General features: G+C 43.7%; 1 protein-coding gene across 7 annotated transcripts in view; it reads right to left on the bottom strand.

Annotated features, from left to right (window-relative positions):
- The window catches only part of APLP2 (amyloid beta precursor like protein 2), a 51,512-nt gene that overhangs the window by 24,157 nt on the left and 11,981 nt on the right, over positions 1-15,374 (bottom strand). For 3 of the 7 annotated variants that reach the window (XM_074162437.1, XM_074162435.1, XM_074162436.1), the window contains exons 2-3: positions 1,850-2,023; positions 545-674 (exon numbers count right to left, since the gene is read on the bottom strand). In XM_074162437.1, coding sequence (XP_074018538.1) covers positions 545-674; positions 1,850-2,023 — 304 coding nt within the window. Of the gene's footprint in view, positions 1-544; positions 675-1,785; positions 1,789-1,837; positions 2,024-15,374 lie in introns of those variants that run through there. The other 4 variants (XM_074162439.1, XM_074162441.1, XM_074162440.1 and 1 more) reach the window with 2 other exon arrangements.

The following is a 15,374-nucleotide window of genomic DNA, read 5'->3' as shown; positions in this document are numbered from 1 at the left end:
TTCTGGAAAGCACCACAAAATCCATCACGGTTTATCTCATATTCGTTCCCAGTTCAAAGTGGGGACATGGGATACAGCTGCAAGAAGCAAGGCCTCTTTGAAACAGCAAAGTTTAAATATAGTCATTGAAATAGAATAGAGATCTCTTGCCAAGACCAAAGCAGGAAGCCTGAACACACTGAGCATTTAAGTCTCCAAGGCAACAAAATATTAAAGCTCCACAAAAATAGGATCAGAGTATTAAATCCCAATGTCTTTGTGATACTCAGATACAATAGCCTTCAGGTTTTTATGGCAGTTGCAGAGAGAATGGGGATTTCTTTTTCACGCCAGGCTCCATTATTCCACCACAGCTGTTATCAAGCTGTCGATCTGCTCGAGGAAGGCAGAGTTCCATCTTGTGGAAATAAAAACGTTTCAGTGGAAGCTGGATGTGGAAATGGCAACCTGATACGAGAGAAGCCTCATAAATTCACGTCGTTCTCCCTGTACGAAGCCAGGAGGCGATTCTTTGCTCCTCCCACACAAATGCCCAAATACTCACCCAGGCACTTGTAGGGCACGACGATATGAGTGTGGTCCTTGCACTGCTTCTTCCCTTTCTTGCACCAGCCGTCGATGCTGACAGGTTGATTGGCTTCCACAACGTTTGTGATCTGAAGGTCTGGATACATCTGTTTAATGAGACACAGAGATAGGTTTTTCTCTCCAGAAAGGACAAAGAATGCGCGAAGTGGCTCCGAACCAGGAGCAGCGAGGCTGATTCTCTATACAAAAACGAGTTCAAATTTGCACATGGACACGCATTCTCTTCTGGATTAAGCTTACAGCAGCTGAAGACATAAAAAAAGCCCCAGCTGTTTGTCACACAGGGCTTGAGAAGTGGAACGTGCTTTGTGGCAGGAGAAAGCCAGGTCAGGGGCAAGAGCCCTCATCGGCACTAAGCTGAGGTGTGTTTGGCTTTGCATTTACCTGTTCAATTCTGTCTGGTGCGGCATGACACCCTCCGGAAGAGGGCAATCACCAACAATTAGGGTTTAGTAACACCTACAGACTCTCTCCCTCCCTTGTCAAGCCAATACGCACCTACCTCCTCAGGTTCCCTTATGCCCCATTTATGATGGATTAATATGACCCCTCCATCCTGCTCGAGTTCTCAAGAACAGACACTGATTTATATTTAGGCTTCTGCTACGTGAATCAAATGTAGCCCCAGTTACATCAGCCTTGTAAAACAGTTTTAAATATTTTCCAGTCCAGACATGGTGTTCTCTATCATTTTCCCATTAAAGAAAGAAAACATTCCTTGTGGTATTTTACATGCCGGTCACCTCAAAGGAACAATTAAAGACACTTATCAAGGCCAATATGCTACAGCATATCTGGAGCACGCTGAAAGGAGATTAAGTTTTTTTACAATGGAGCATGAGGAGCCTAAAACCACCGTCAACTTGTTGATGAACATACTTTTCTAATATTCTGGCTGATTTGAACGCGTCACCGAGAACAACAGAGCCACGTTCTAATGAGAATAGGTGCCAGATTCCATTTTGCACAGCCACGGAGCAGATGCTGGTTAAATAGCTCAGAGGCAGAACATTTGAAGAAAGCCCTGCAAAAAGAGAGATACCTCTCTGACTTACAGACCAAGGACCTTCTGATTAAATCAGAGGTAGGTCCTCAATCCCACTGCATCCTTCTTGCTCTTCCGGGGCAGTAACACAGCAAGACAGTTCAGGGAACTAACTCATCCTCAGTCTCCTGCAGGGTTAATTTGCTACTGACTGGCTAAATTGGAACCCAATTCCTTAGCAGCAGTGAAGATTGAGGATCACACAGAAAAACTCACCTCCTGGCAGTACTGCAGAATCTGTTCCTTTCTTCCAAAGCAGCTCTTGGTCCCAGAAGTGTCAGGTTCCCATTTCCCAGTCTGGATATTCACATGCATATTTAGCTTTCCACAGAACATGGCAATTTGAGGCTCTGCCACCGCAAACCCTGTCCCAGCATTGGCTGCGAGTGCCTGTGAAGACAAAGAAAAACAAAAGATGTTGATTGCATTATCTGATGGAAAGCAGAACAGCTCAAAGAATCAGAAACCCTCTGGCATCTTCTCAGAGAGCTCCTGCTTAATCCAGGATATCGGTGGAGCCTTGCAAACTGTTTCGTAACAATATTCCTTAAAGCGGGTGAGCCCACACCAGGTTTCCACCAACAAGGCGTTTGTTTTTCCAAACTCTGGTTTTATTAGTGCAACAACAGTTCACCAAAACCAATTCACGCTTAAAGCTCATTCGCGCCCATGAAGGTTAAAATAGATTCTGAAAAACTTAAAACTGGCATTTGAAGGTAAATAATTAACGCTAATAATTTTTGGCAGAAACATCTCTGTGAGGTTACACACAAAGCAGGTATTGCTACTGCTAATGCTACTAATAAAATAACTGCTTCCCACTGCGAGAGTCCTGCTCAGAGTCTCAAGCCACGTGTTTCTCCCCCAAATCTTCAAATATTTGGGATAGAAACACCCAAGCTTCTTGTCCAAACATACAAATAAAGATGATTTCTGCTGAATCAGAAAAACATAGCTGTTGCTACCAACTCCTCAAAGCCCGTTGTCTCTCATTCAGCGCGCTCCTGATGCCTATTCCGTGCACTTCCCACCCCGCACCAGCAAACAAAAACCCGACAACCCAGCCCCACATTCGGGTCAAACTCCAGACTGATCAATGAAAACAAGGTCAGGGTCCCTTTCTGAAATCTTGCTGGCTGACCAAAAGAAGAAAAATGGGATTAAATTAAATTGCAGAGTTGGGGTTTTTGCTGAAAAGACTGAGTGGGTGCCGGGAGCCGAACATCCTCTCCCTACATAACTACGAGCTGTTGTGAAAGAAAAAAGTAAAAGAAAAGAAGAGATATGAGGCAAAAACCAGATGAACTCCTAAATGGAAAGCTCTTTAAGATGTCTAGGGGGATGAAATCCATTTCAACTGCTTCAGACAAGGCAGATTAGAAACACCAATACACAGAGGCTTCAGGGCACCCCTGCCCCTAAGCTGCTTTTTTCCAGGCGGGCAGCGCTGCCCAGGCCACCAGTTCTGCCTCGTATTTAACTTTTCCTGCACTCAAGAATACATCCATTACTGTGGGCACTATTCATTCCCTACTGCCTGCAGATCCCCGTCAACTTAGATCAATACGCGTGTGCTTAAAGCAAATAAAGGAGCCAAGAGAAGAATTCAACTGGACAACCCCGGCGTACAGCTCCTAGTTGCTGGATATTAGGGAAAAAATTAACTCCATTATAATTAGCTCCTTTTTCCCCCTCCCCGTTTACACACAGAATCACTGCCTGGAGATAAGACATTTCAACACTCAGAGAGCCAAGGATTGTTATGTGCTGAACACACGCCTAGTGCTTGGGGGCTGAGGCCAACTTGAGACGCGAAAGCATAAATTCACATCTTGCACTTCAGAAAATCTACCCGTTGAGTTTTCAGAATCATTCAACTGCACATCACTTCAGAGAAACAGTTTTACACAAGTGGCTTCAATTTATGGAATCGCAGAATCATCAGAGTTGGAAGGGACCTCTAGAGATCCCCTAGCCCAACTCCCCTGCCAAAGCAGGGTTGCCCAGAGCACATCCCTCAGGACTGCATCCAGGAGGGGCTTGAAGATCTCCAGAGAAGGGGACTCCACCACCTCCCTGGGCAGCCTGTTCCAGGGCTCTGCCACCCTCACCGGAAAGAAGTTTCTCCTCATATTTGAATGGAACTTCCCATGTTCCAGCTTGTGCCCGTTGCCCCTCGTCTTATTGCTGGGAACCACTGAGAAGAGTCCGGCTCCCTCCTCCTTCAACCCACCCTTTAGGTACTTGTAAGCATTGATAAGGTCTCCCCTCAGCCTTCTCTTCTCCAGGCTAAAGAGTCCCAGCTCTCTCAGCCTTTCCTCGTAAGGGAGGTGCTCCAACCCCTCCATCATCTTCGTTGCCCTACGCTGGACTCTCTCCAGTAGTTCCCTGTCTCTCTTGAACTGGGGAGCCCAGAACTGGACGCACTATTCCAGTTGTGGCCTCACCAGTGCAGAGCAGAGGGGGAGAATGACCTCCCTCCACCTCCTGGCCACACTCTTCCCTACGCAGCCCAGGATTCCATCGGCCCTCTTGGCAACAAGGGCACATTGCTGGCTCATGGAAAGTTTGCTATCCACCAGGACTCCCAGATCCTTCTCCTCTGAACTGCTTTCCAGAAGATCCACCCCTAACCTATATCGGTGCCTGGGGTTCTTCCTCCCCAGGGGCAGGACCCTACATTTGCCCTTGTTGAACCTCATGAGGTTCTTCTCTGCCCAGCTCTCCAGGCAGTCCAGGTCACGCTGGATGGCAGCACAGCCCTCTGGAGTGTTGGCCAGCCCTCCCAGTTTGGTATCATCAGCAAACTTAATCTAACTCTTTCACCCAACAGACGCTCACGAGAGCAAGTTTTAGCACAGATCACAAAGTAATGAAATATTGAAATATATAACATACATTGAAATACGTAACAGACACCGGCATGGATGTCCCTGTCACAAAATGCTTCCAAGTTCATATATACGTTCCAGTTTAAGGTAGGTACAGCTGTTGTACCCTCTGTCCTAAAGGAGAGAAGACATTTTCAGACATCAGGTATAGGAAGAGTTCTGATGAGTACACCGAGGCTGGGTAATGGGGTGCGATAACTTTGTTCTTTCATAAATCAAGCCATTTATAAACACATGCTTCTACCAAGTGCCGACTGATACCACTCGGGAAAACCCAGGCTCTTGCACCACCTTCCTCCCTGCCGTAGCGAAGAAAAAGGCCAATGTAGAATGATCCTTCATAACTCGATAAACACACACCTACAAACTTTGCAATGGGGTCTTTTTATCTCTCTCTCTCCAAACAAACACCACTTTGGTACCAACAACCGCTTTCCAGAGAGCACAAGACTCGACGTGTTAAAGGAAACAATCCACAGCCCGAGTCTGGTTTCTGACAACGCTACAGCTACATCCAAGATTCAAGCTGAACTCTGAAAAGAACAAAAAAGAAATGCAAGATCCAAGTACGCACAAGGCATTAACCCTCGTATGAAGAATTCAGTGCATCAAAAGAGAATAAAATGTACGTGCTATGAGCGGTTTGGAGATCGTTTGCACCGCCCATGCTGGAAATCTGTTTTCTTCGAAGCAAACTTAAACAAGAATGATCAGGCTCCTACAAAATAAGTTAAGTGCATGAGCAGGAGAGGTGCAGGCTCCATCCCGAGAGGCAGAAACATCCCTAAGTAATCCATTCATAGCAGCTCTTGCATGAGCAAAACTCCTGTTCAAACACATACCAACCTCCTGAAGTCATCACCACCCCCTATTTACATCCTGATGCGAGCTCCTGTTTATTTTTGCCGTCTCCCCGGCCTGACACCTCAGCCCTGTGGCCAAGGTATCCTTCCTCCTCCATGGATTGCTCAAATAGTTTGCATATCAGTCGAGAGCCGTTGCCGTAGCTACCAGAACATGCTAAGCCCCAATTCACAGCTGAACAAACGAGACTAATTACTTGCTTGATTTCATCACTTTTAATCAAATGGGAAAAAAAAAAAAATATAAAATCTTTTCTTGAATTGCACTGTTGAGTGAGTTAATGAACTTTGATATACACAAGCTGAATCTTTAACCCCATGGCCTGCAAGATAAGGGGTTTGAGTAATGGGCTTCCATTTTTCACCACTGACAATCCACTCCAGCCGCCAAACCCATCGGTTATTTAATTTAGCTTTTTAATGTCATTCTACCTGTAATGAGAGAATACAGCCCAGCGGACTTCACCTGTACCAGCAGAGGCCACACCTTTAACACTGCCATTTAAGCAGAAAAAAAGAGTCACCCGCAAGAGCTTTTTGGGACAAAGTCGCTCCTCACAATAACCTTTAGAGTACCAAAAATAAAAGGTCACTCAGGCTGGTGATACCTGAGGTTATCGAGTCTACAGTCAAGCATCATTTTGCAAAAGGAGGGTTGGGGAACGTGTAAACCAGCACTACCCTTGGATTAAGCCACGTCCTTCGTTAAGCTCTTCAGTGCTTCAGAGAATTCCCCCATTCCGCATGGCAGAGGGATGAACAAACTGACAGCGCATTTTTCTTTGGGAATTTCCCAGCCATAAATGGAAGCAGCCGCCTCTTTTAGTGCTGAGGAACAACTATTCAATCTCTTAAATAAGCAGACTGAGAGCTGGGGAGGGGCGACACGCACAAAACAGGAGAGAGTTCATCCAGTTGTGTACATCCTCGATGACCATTATTTTAGAAGCTATTATCCTATTAGAATATATTCATAACACGAAAGCAAGATGAATGTTATTTGGGAAAAGACTGTTACATAAACCGTTAATTTCCTCACCGGCACTTGCATTTACAAGATGTTTCAGGATAAATTCTCCTTTGCCTTTTGGTATAATTCTGTAATCCAGTTTGCTTTCCAAGACCAAAGAAGTATTTGATTCCATAAACACATAAATCTCTGGCCAGTTACTGTCAGTTACATTCCTCACCCTGTCATGTTGTGCCTGATTTATGGTCCCGAAACACTGGAATTCAAACCTCTAAATCTTCTTCTTTGCTGATGGAAGTGTCTCTCCCCAAGTATCCAGTATTTTATTAACTTCTGTCCTCTTTTACGGGTTTGATCCATGAGCTTTACCCATCCAGAGGCCTGCGCTCTATTGCTCTGAAAAGGGAGTATCTATATATCCCTGCAAGTACCTACCATCTGAAAGGAGGGATGCAAGGTTAGAGAGATTAGGGATGACATTCTTCAGGGAGGATTTTTTGTGATTTTAAGTCGTTTCTGCTCTCTAGTGTTCCTCTACTTCAATACTGGGAATAACAATGTACAGGAATTCCCATCAACTTACGTAAAATAAGGAATGTTTCACATCTACTCCTGGAATGTAGGCATCACATTGCAGGTCAGGTCCAAAAAGGTATAAACTTGGAAAACATACCCATTTTCCTTGCCCTGTAATTTCTAGGATCTGTTAAACCTCATCACAACAGAGTTTATTGAGCATTTAGCTCCCTATCGAATGCTGTTCAGGAAAGCCCGGTGCGCTGCTGGGGACGTCAGGATAGAAGGGTGACTTCTCTTTTGTGAGTTGTTGTTGTTCATTATATTTCCTAGAAATTAATTCCCAAGGGCATTCCTTTATAGCACAAAGCAAAACGTCAAATTTAACTACATTCTGAATTTTCCATGAGGTCAAGCATTGCAGTAACGTTGCCCATCTGATCAGATTAGCCAGAATACGAGTCTTTATTCCGGCAAAACCAGAGCAAACGGGAGCTTAGCAGGAGATCTTAGATTCCCTTTTCATTTCTGCTAAAGAAAATCTAGAAAATCGCAGTCTCCCAGCTAATACCCTCTGGATACGTGCAGTGCCTGTTGCACAAACCCGACAAGAGATGCTGGTCCTGGTTCCAGGGCAGAAGGGCTGCAAGGCTTGAGAAATATCGAGAGCCTGGTAGGAAAACTCAATACGTGAGACCCAGCTGGATAAAACCACAGAAGATTAAGTTGCTTTACAACTGAAACTCCAGAACTCCAGCCTGTAGAATTTATAAGCTGCTGAAAAAAAAAATACCTCGAATTGCGAATCGCGTTGACTCAGTGGCCAGAGAACACAGATTTACAGCTGCTGTGGGTATTCGCCGCCTCTAAAGAAAATCCTTTTGCAGGATTTGTCTGCAGGTCGGGTCAGATTCCCTGCTCGGAAGAGTTACAAGTATTCCACAACTATTTGCTGCTACACTGACAAAAAAATGCCAGGCAGTACTTTGAAAGATTACTTGCGCTGTTTGTTTTTAATTAAGTGAAGCCCCATGAAAGTAATACTGCTTATTAAATCAGAACGCACATGAACCACAACCTGAGGGACTCCAGAACATGCTGTTCAGCACAGTCCCCATCCAGACAAATTACGCTTCCCACCTTTACTTAATTAAAGAAAAAAAAAGTAGAGGGGGAAAAAAAAAAAAAAGTAAGTAGCTTTTCTGGACTTCTTATAAAAAAATATAAATTTCCTATTCTATCTGGAGCGCAACACTGAAACTCTTCCTTTGTCAGTGTAATACCCACAGATATGGAGGATATAAATTGAAGTCTTTCAAGACCACTGAGGAATTCTAACAGTTCTTTTGATACAAAAACGAGCCCTGTCGCCTTATCAGCCTTCCTGCGAGCATAACCCTTGACGGCTGCCGCTTTTGAATGTGTGAATATTGTAACTTTTCACCCTTTTCTTGGCTGACAAATTGGTACGCACATTTGTGCGGGGATTTGACTGCTTCAAGCCCAGCTGCAGACCCTGCGTTACTGCTGCCTACACAGCTGAAGTTCACGGACACTTCTCCTTCTATAAGGAGAGGCCAGCCCTTGGCAAAATTAAAATAAAAAAATCGAGATGTTGCAGTCACAAACTCTACCGCTGCCAACTGATGTGAAGCTTTTGGAAGGAGAATAGCCGGGCTGGCATTGTAAAGCTGGGTCTCGACGTTCCGCACAGCCCTTAAATTTAATGTTTGTCACCGTGAAATCTCACCTGTGAATTAATGGTTTATGGCAAGTTAGTATTCAGGAAACCACCACTTCAATTAAAAAGTGAGGGAAGTTGGCAGACGGACTTTACGCACACGAACTTCTGAGCAGAACACTTAAAATTCCCCTGGTTTTGGATTTATAACTTGTAAACGCGAGCAGAGCTTTCAATTCGTGCTTCAAATTGTGTGTCACGCTTTGTTTTCCTTCGCTTCTCTTCCTGCTTTTATTCAGCAGATAGGTGGCTTGAACCCAGGAAGGCTAATGAATGCCTGACACAGCAGGCAGTAAATCTACAGACTAGCAGCTCATCCTAGCTTTATTGCTTTATTTTTTTTTAAATTGCTGATAATTACAATAATGCACATGGGCAGAGGTCCAAGACAGGAAGAATTATTGTCTGCAGGCAGATCTGGTGTGAGCTGATAATACCAGCCTGTGTTTGCTTTTGAATTTAAATGGCAGAAATCTCAGTAAAGCACTCTTTGGCTTACTTTAACTTGCTGGAAGGGGTGGAGTTCTCATCTGCTCGTCCTTTATTGACTTTTGTGGTAGAGGCTTCTGCACCAGCAGAAAACTGGGAACTGAATGCAGGAGCTGCAGTCCCAGCCCGGGTGCAGTTTGTATTTCGATGGCCGCTGTTTATGGCTAACATGCAGCCTCCAACGCTCGGGAAGTTCAGCGACAATAATCTATGCACTTTCATAACAAAGAGCAAAACACTGCTGAAGCCTGAAGCATTTCTTACTGTTTTTCCACCTTCCTCTGCCTTTTTACAGAGAAAAGCGGAGCCTTCCAACTACCTGTGACTCACGGGCAGCCTTTTTGCCCTTGGAATTTGCACTAACGAGGTAGTAGATTATTTCCCCCTCCTCCTCTGGTTTATCACGCTCCATAAACCAAGCCTCCGTGAGTCATTGGGCAGATAATCTGCCTGTCAGACGTTTGCACTGGGGAACTGCCACATTCAGAGAGGGAAAGCAATGCTGCAGGCAGCCCTGGTGCGTGGCTGGTCTCGGGGAGCAGCCATCGAATTCAGAAAAGCCACGATTCAGCATAGTCTTGGCTTCCTGAAGTTGTTTGTGTAACAAGGTTGCCTTTGGCATCCTCTTCTCTACCCCCGGAGAGACAAAGTTCGGAACAACTCAGTTGGAACATTCCCTGAACAAATGTTACCGTACCCAGAACGGCGTCCTCTAAAAAAAGATTAATTAATAGGCCTCAAGCTTTCAAAACTAAACTTTGTGTGCAACGGGGCTGGAACAGCTCACCACAACAGCTACCTTAAAAATATAAGGGCAAGAGAAGAGGCAGGCAGTGCTATGATGCCATTAATAAGCCTTACAGGTAGGTCTAAATATGCTTTATCAATCCTCCACTGTCACAAGGACACCAGGAACAATTCCCAGACGGCTCCACTTACGGCCGCTTCCTTCCCCTTTTCAGCAAAACCCAGCAACGGGGCTATTTACAGTCCCTTTTTTTTTTTTCTTTTTTTTACAGAGCCGTTCCAAGTCATACTACAGCACGTGGAGACTAGACCTATTAATTACCGGGCTAAACGAAGGCACAAAGTCGAGTGACTTGCCTAAGGTCACCCGTCCGTGGGCTCAGCCCCGTTTAATCCTCAACCCTTCATCGCTCCAATCTGTGTCATCGTTCTGTCTCGCACAGCAAGACTAATTACTGCTTTCCCACACGAATTATTTGGGCATCTGAACCACGGAGGCGCAAGATGTCTCGTTAGCCAGCCGGCGAGTGAAAACTTCAGTGCAAGTTAACGGTTTCACATACACTAAAAATCTGCTGAAGAAAAAAGCCACGGGGAGATTTTGCCTTCCTGGACAACTGGAATGGAGATCCAAAACACAACGTAGGAAAAGAAGATATGATTTGATAGTGTTTCACTCCGCTTCGGAAAAATTATGAGTCTCCTTTCAGATCTAATTAACTTTCATTACTGAGCTGACTGTTTATATGAACTATAGTTGTTCCCAGCACAAAGGCTTCACCGACAACAGCACAGGGACGGAGGAGTGCTGAGATACGGTATTTTGGAAGTAACTTCTCTCCATGGTTCAACAGTGAGTCCTTTCCATCTTCAGGCACTTCAGCTACATAAGAGTTAGTGAATATAATCCCTGTGGTTACCAGGATACTGAGATTCCATAATACACAGGAAAGTACATTTACAAAACCTTTCATCACTTCAAAGCAATGTGTTGAAGCAAAAATAACTTCTGGACTAAAACTCATCACAACACACACACACACTGGTCCACACGCTTTCCTACTGGACAAAACTGGCAGGGAGGAGACCGAGAGAACAATTTATTAACACCAGGCAGGCAAAAAACAAACCTTTACAATTGATTCAAAGTGAGTTAGCACGCCGGAGGGGGGGAACAAAACCAAACCACACCAAAAAAACCTCCCCCAAACCAGCACGACTATCTGTTTTAGAGATCTCACTGGGAGCGTCACAAAAAGCCTGCAGCGGAGAGACCACTGCAGAACCTGTGGTTACTCAGTCTAACCATGCATCGAAGCACTCCAAGGACTGGAGATAAAAACGCCGCGCAGATTGTGTTTTTATCTAACACAAAACAAGCAGGAAATTGAAGGGCATATTTTAACAGAGCATCAAGAATTTGAAGCGGCAAGGAAAAATACCTGGGGGAAAAAAAAAAAGCAAGATAAAGGAAAGATAACAAGCGGGAATGCAGTTTGCTATGCGGTTTGGGTTTGGTTTCAACCATTCGTGAGCTCAAGCATCCCTCCCTTTACAGATGCTGTATCACAGACCGGGTATTTATTTATGTGCACAGACTGCAGTTGGTTTGGAACATGATAAAATACTCGTTTGGTATCTGCAGTCCTGCAATTAGGCTACACGCAAACTTGCCTATAGCACACAGGAATAATTCAACAGGCATTGCTCTAACCCCGCTGATCGCTTTCTACTCCCAAATTCACAATCTTCTGGGGAAAAAAACAACAACCCAAACCCAAATTAATTGGCAATTCTGCCCTGCAAACAGTCCAGATGAAACTTCAAATCTGGAAGAGGAAACCTTGAGGTTTTTGAAGTCCTGGCTTTCCAAACCATCTAACGACCACCCTTTGAAAATAGGAAACCCACAGCTAAAATACAGGGCTGCTTTTATCTTTGCTGTTGCTCCTGGAGCTTTGGATCAGACCAAAATTAAGACATTACCAAAAAAATCGTGGAACAGCCTTGCTATTTTCAGCGTCCAAACCGAGGAGATGTTTGTCCTTAAAACTTTTAAAGTTCTGTCAAAAGCACAGGTTACTTCTATAAACTACAGATCTGTGAAAACAGTCAGCAGTTAGTAGTTATTACTGAGAAGGGGTAACTTAACTCTAGCTCTTATTAAATATATTTAGGAAATAATGCAAATTAGGATTTCAAAGCAAAAACATCTCCCCACGCACCTTCCCACACACCTCCTCCTGTTATTTATTCTGAGAACTGCTTATGGCTTGTTATGGAGCATCGTTCAGGCAGCACCTTATATCATGGCTCGTGTACAAAACAGTATCTTTTAAGAACCTTTAATGTCTAGAGGCGCAGAAATCAGTGCTTTAAAGAAATCTTTGTATTTGCTGTCTAAAGATTCACATACTGATACTGTGAGTTTATTCAGCTACAGTAAACGATATTTTTTTTCTTAAATAGAAAGAACATCACCCTAAGAAAGTTTAGTTTTCAGTTATCTGCCCATTAGGAAAAGTTCCTACTCTTTATGGCTAAAAAATAAATGAAAAAATTTATTTTTCTTATATATATATATATATAAATAATTATAACTTAGCAAAACCATCTCAAATTCTCACCTAAAAAATGGTCTTTCCTTTTCCTGACTGCAGCTATTTTGGATCCTGGTAATCAGCAGTAAAAGAGAAGAAAGGCTGCCAGTCTCCTTCCACCAATACTGAGAACCTGGAGGTGAGCGCGCAAGTGAAAGCAGGACAAATAACGATAAGCACTTCTTGCTCATGTAGCAGAGAGGCTGAAGATGGCTCAGAGCAACATTTCTTACTTCCAAGAGCCAGACAACGAAAGCCTTGTTTATTTTTAAGCTCGTCACCCAAGAGCCAAACATCTCCTAGAAGGATCCCGGTACCACTAGCAGCTCAAATCTCACAACTTCCGTCCTTCTTCCAAAACAGAGGATAAAAGGTGACTTCTCTCCATCCCTAGAGTGACCCCAAGTGACACAAGAGACGCGTCAAATGACAAAGAGCCTTTTGAAGTACCCCCAAAGTTTTGTCAGCAGCAGGGTCCTAGAAAGGGAAGAAAGGACCTCAATAATAGCTTAAGGGATTTCAATTTTTTACTCTTTAAAAGCAATCCTGACTAATTTAGTAACATTTTATTTCAGAAGCATTAATTTATCAGCTGGGGTTTAATAGTCACAGCGTCATATCGTAGCTAGGCTGGCACACCAAAACTCTAATGGATGTATTAAACAGTTCCTTTAAGAGAAGCAACAGATCTCTACTTAGAATAACTGCTTAATGCTATTAGAAAATTAAGTGGTAATTTATAGCACAGACTAAAGCTGTCTGGGTTGAGATCCCCTTTACTGATTTTGCTGATCCAGAAAGTAAAACTAGTTCAATGGAAGGGAGTCCAGAACCTCAAATATTACAGGGCTATCGCTGCATCACATTTAACTGCCTTGGTATGTTGTACAATCACACCCCATTTCCTTATGTTGAATCTTCCAGCTCTTCAGCCTATTGAGCTCTATCGGATTGTGCAGCATCACATGGAAATAAAATCATTTTATTTATCAGTTTATTTCTCAGGATAAAATTATTTATTTATCAATTCAGGGAGAGCCGATTTTTATCTTTGACAAAATGAGATTTCAACTCATTAGTAATTTCTTCTGGATTTCAACGGGAAGAATGAGCTCTGTGTACGCTGATACCTATTTCCTTGTTTCCTTAATCAGTTTCTGGAATATTTCAAGGTAGGTGACAGAAACCAGTGCTTTCTTCTTTTCTGTCTACTTAGCCGAACTATGATTGAACATCAGATTGGTGGAAGAAGTTATACACTGCAGCCACCCAATGGTCAGGTCTTGGATGGGTTTTAAGAAGTATGACACTTCATTAAGGGCTTTGAAGCACAAAACCATCAGGAGCCGAAAGCTTTATTATAAACCTGGAAGTAAAACCTGCCTGTTCCGCAACAGTGAGGGTAATTGCTCTTTGAAATAGAACAGGTGGAACAGTTTTAGACAATGTAGTTATGTCTGAAAGAGGAAGCATACACTGAGAACTTCCACCACCTCAACAGAAACTCCTCTTTGAGGTCTCTGAAAAGTGCTACTATTTTATTTTCTTTTTTCAAACCCTTTGTCCAGGCTGGCCATCTTAGCAGCAAACTATTTTTGATAATGTTTGCCTAAAGACTTAGTATCCTTGAGCTGGAGGAACACTGAAGAAAACCTTCACGATGTGTTGTTTCGAACACAAGGATTCCAAACTAATTCTTTATTTTCCTGTTTGGAAAAGGCTATCAGACAGGAGAAGGGGAAGACTATTTACTTTTTCTTGGAGAAGCTATTTTTTTGCCTGCTCAGATGCTCTTGTCCAACGTGATACAGGCTTGAGTGAGAAAGAAATAAATGGAGAGCCATCACAAGCAAATTTTACTTTCCTTGACCCGGACAGCAATGGAAGCGCTGACTTAACATGTAAATCCCATCACCGGGACAGTGATTGGGGGGCAGATCGATGTGTGTATTGATGCAATAAGGCCACTCACCATTTTCCTAGCCATGGGCTGAGTAGTTTCAACAGAGCTTTTGCAAAGTCAAAGGATGAAAATGGTGCATAAAGTTATAACCCCAGGGAGCGGTGGTTTTGTTTTTCGCTAGTTGACTTCAGGCATGGCCCACAAATGTGCTTTTTTTCATTCAGAAACACGGCTGTGGACACAGCTCAGCTGCAAATATTAACCTCACCAGAATCTGCCAAATCCCTGCTGTGGATTAGCCCTACGGAATATATACAGATGTCCCCCATCGTGACAGATCAGCACCCGAAAAAGCCATGTCGAAACTACAGCTTGATGATGCAAAAGCACGAGACTGCTAGAAACGTATCTCATTCTCATATCCTTATTTCGGACAGCTAAAAAAAACCCCACAATCATTGAGAGCCCAAACGAGCTCCTTAACAGACTACGCCTTAATTATCTTTGAGGCTGCCTCTCCCTGCACGACCCCAGCCTAGACAGCCGGGAGACCAGTACCGGTTTAATTTGTGTAATGAGGATAGGAACATTTAGAAAACTCTGAGAACATAGCACTGAGACTTTTCGTATCTATCTGATTGTTACACCAGTTTGAGGAGGAAAACAGGTTAGGTAACGGGCACAAAGTGAATTCATGTGGATCAAGGCTGCATGGCAATCCTAAAGCAAAGACAAACGGACCATCCAGTCGCGGGATTCCATTGGAGGTGGTCTGTATTTTTCCAGTTATACCTATTCATAAGAGGGATGAGAATATTAGCCCAGAGGCAGGATTAATCAGAACAGTCCTCTGCTTTGAGACCGCTATTTGTTCCCAAAGTTAGTTCTCACCACTACAGGAATTATCCTAGCAAACACTGCAAAGCACACGGTTTTAAATCAGGAGCCAAGGTGTTGCAGCAGGGACCAGCCATCCATTCACACACAGGAGGGGAAAAGAATGTTTCCATGTGTTCCCATC

The sequence above is a fragment of the Numenius arquata genome, chromosome 22, assembly GCF_964106895.1.
Source record: "Numenius arquata chromosome 22, bNumArq3.hap1.1, whole genome shotgun sequence".
NCBI lineage: Eukaryota > Metazoa > Chordata > Aves > Charadriiformes > Scolopacidae > Numenius > Numenius arquata.
The sequence above is the reverse complement of the archived record's forward strand: the minus strand, read 5'-3'. Positions and strand labels throughout refer to the sequence as shown.